Source organism: Crocuta crocuta, unplaced genomic scaffold, assembly GCF_008692635.1.
Source record: "Crocuta crocuta isolate KB4526 unplaced genomic scaffold, BGI_CrCroc_1.0 scaffold77, whole genome shotgun sequence".
In the NCBI taxonomy this organism is placed as follows: domain Eukaryota; kingdom Metazoa; phylum Chordata; class Mammalia; order Carnivora; family Hyaenidae; genus Crocuta; species Crocuta crocuta.
Window position 1 is genome coordinate 736,018 of NW_027532172.1, and position 1,777 is coordinate 737,794.

Here is a 1,777-nt window from a genome sequence, read left to right on the forward strand (position 1 = left end):
GTTTCCTCCTCCCCACCACCCCCGGGGTGCAGTCTGATACCCTGGCCTGCCTTTAGCGGAAATACTGTTAGGTGGATTCAGCCAGAATCCCTACCCCCTTCATCCCCGATATTTCCTGTTAGTAATTCTCCGTCCACTGCCCCCCACCCCGGTCCTTGGCTACAAATCCCCACTTGTTCTTGGGGAGCTGGGTCTTGTTTCCATCTCTACTGTAAGACCCCACTGCATGGTCCCACTATCTCGTATTCAAGTTCTCTCCCTCGAATCAAGTCTTCCTTGCCATCTTTAACAAGCATCATGAATAATTTCTGCCTTTAACAGAGTCCTAGTGGGCCTCATGGACAGCTCTGCCCTGGGGTCGAGTCCTTGGGAGGGCTCAGCCTCACCGTGCTCATACAGGCTCTTCTCTGATGTGCTGATGGGTAGACTGTGGGGAGAGGGGTCAGGAGAGAATGGATTCCCCCACCTCGTTCCTGGAAACCTGCAGGCTGACCCCTCTATTAGTCATTCCCCTCGCTGCCAGGTCCAGGGTAAGTGAGAGGAGGGAGTTGGGGGCGGGGGCAGCTCTCACCTGTCCTCCGCCTCCCCCTCCAAGTCTATCACTTCATGGCCATGACCAGCTGCCACATGCCCAGCGTCCAAGGGGGCTGGGTCATAGTCATAACTGTATGATGCAGAAGCTGGTGTCAGCTGCTCTGGAAGGAAGGGGGACTCAGTCAGTAGGAAGGCACTGGAGGGGGAGGGTCTGGATGACAAGCAGACCAGAGGACCATGCAGAGGAGATCTACGGCCCAGAGCAACAGGCAGGAGGTGGGAGGTCACAAGGGTTGGGGGGAAGGACACAGAGATCAGAGATGGGTAGATGCAGAAAGGCACAAACTTGGGTGGAGGTGAGGAGAGACTCAGCAGGATTGAGGAGTCACTGAAGCCCAGATGCAAGGAACCAGAGGCGGGGATGGACACAAAGCCTGAGGAATGGTCTTGAGTCCAAAGACAGAGAGACAGAGACTGGGGGAGAGATACAGGGGGTCACAGTTGGGGGGAAAGGTGGGGGGATCAGGGACAGACAGGGACTCCAGGACTGAAAGTCAGGAAGGACGGGTGTGGGGAAGGGGAGAAGAAAGGAGGCAAGAGAAGAGAATGATGCTGGAAGGGGGTGAGGGGTGGCGATGAGGAAGAGAAGGTGATGGAGAGGAGGGGGAGGTAATGAAAAAGGGTGAGGAACTATTTACATGCAGGGAGAGGTGGGGTCCCAGAGGCTGGGCCCAGAGTGGGTCCTCACCGAGGACACAGTGGCCAGGGGCCGCGGGCTCCAATCTCACTCGGCCTAGGCAGGCGGCTTCCTGCAGGTGGCAGATGCTAGTGTAGACGACGCCATCAGAGCCGCACACAGGGTCCCCGCGGGCCGTACAGTCGCGGGAGCAGCCGCAGCGAGTAATCTTCGCGCCCTCCTCTGGGGTGGCCGCAGCACCGCGCTCGCCTGGGGACCAGCCTGGGAGCGAGGCCAAGTCAGCAGGGCCTGGGGGACCCCAATCCCCACCCAGTCTGCGCTTCCCACCAGGCCTGGAGTGAGGGAGAAGCCCCTGGGGGCAGGGACTACCTTCCACCGGGTGGGGACTGAAGCGCGACAGTTACTGGGAGTCCCTGAGCGCTGACCTGGTAGAATTTCATGCAAGTCTTTGCTTACTACTTACGAAAACAAATAAAATTTTATCAATGAAAGCAATCTAAACCCATTTCAAGATGTTTGAAAAAAAAGGAAAAGGGCCCTGGAGGA

General features: G+C 57.5%; 1 protein-coding gene across 1 annotated transcript in view; it reads right to left on the reverse strand.

Moving 5' to 3' along the window:
• CPAMD8 (C3 and PZP like alpha-2-macroglobulin domain containing 8) overlaps positions 1–1,777 on the reverse strand; it is an 86,083-nt gene that overhangs the window by 3,030 nt on the left and 81,276 nt on the right. Inside the window, exons 41-42 of the mRNA XM_077776996.1 lie at positions 1,283–1,492; positions 572–695 (exon numbers count right to left, since the gene is read on the reverse strand). Of these exons, the coding sequence (XP_077633122.1) occupies positions 572–695; positions 1,283–1,492 (334 nt within the window). The remainder of the gene's footprint in view (positions 1–571; positions 696–1,282; positions 1,493–1,777) is intronic.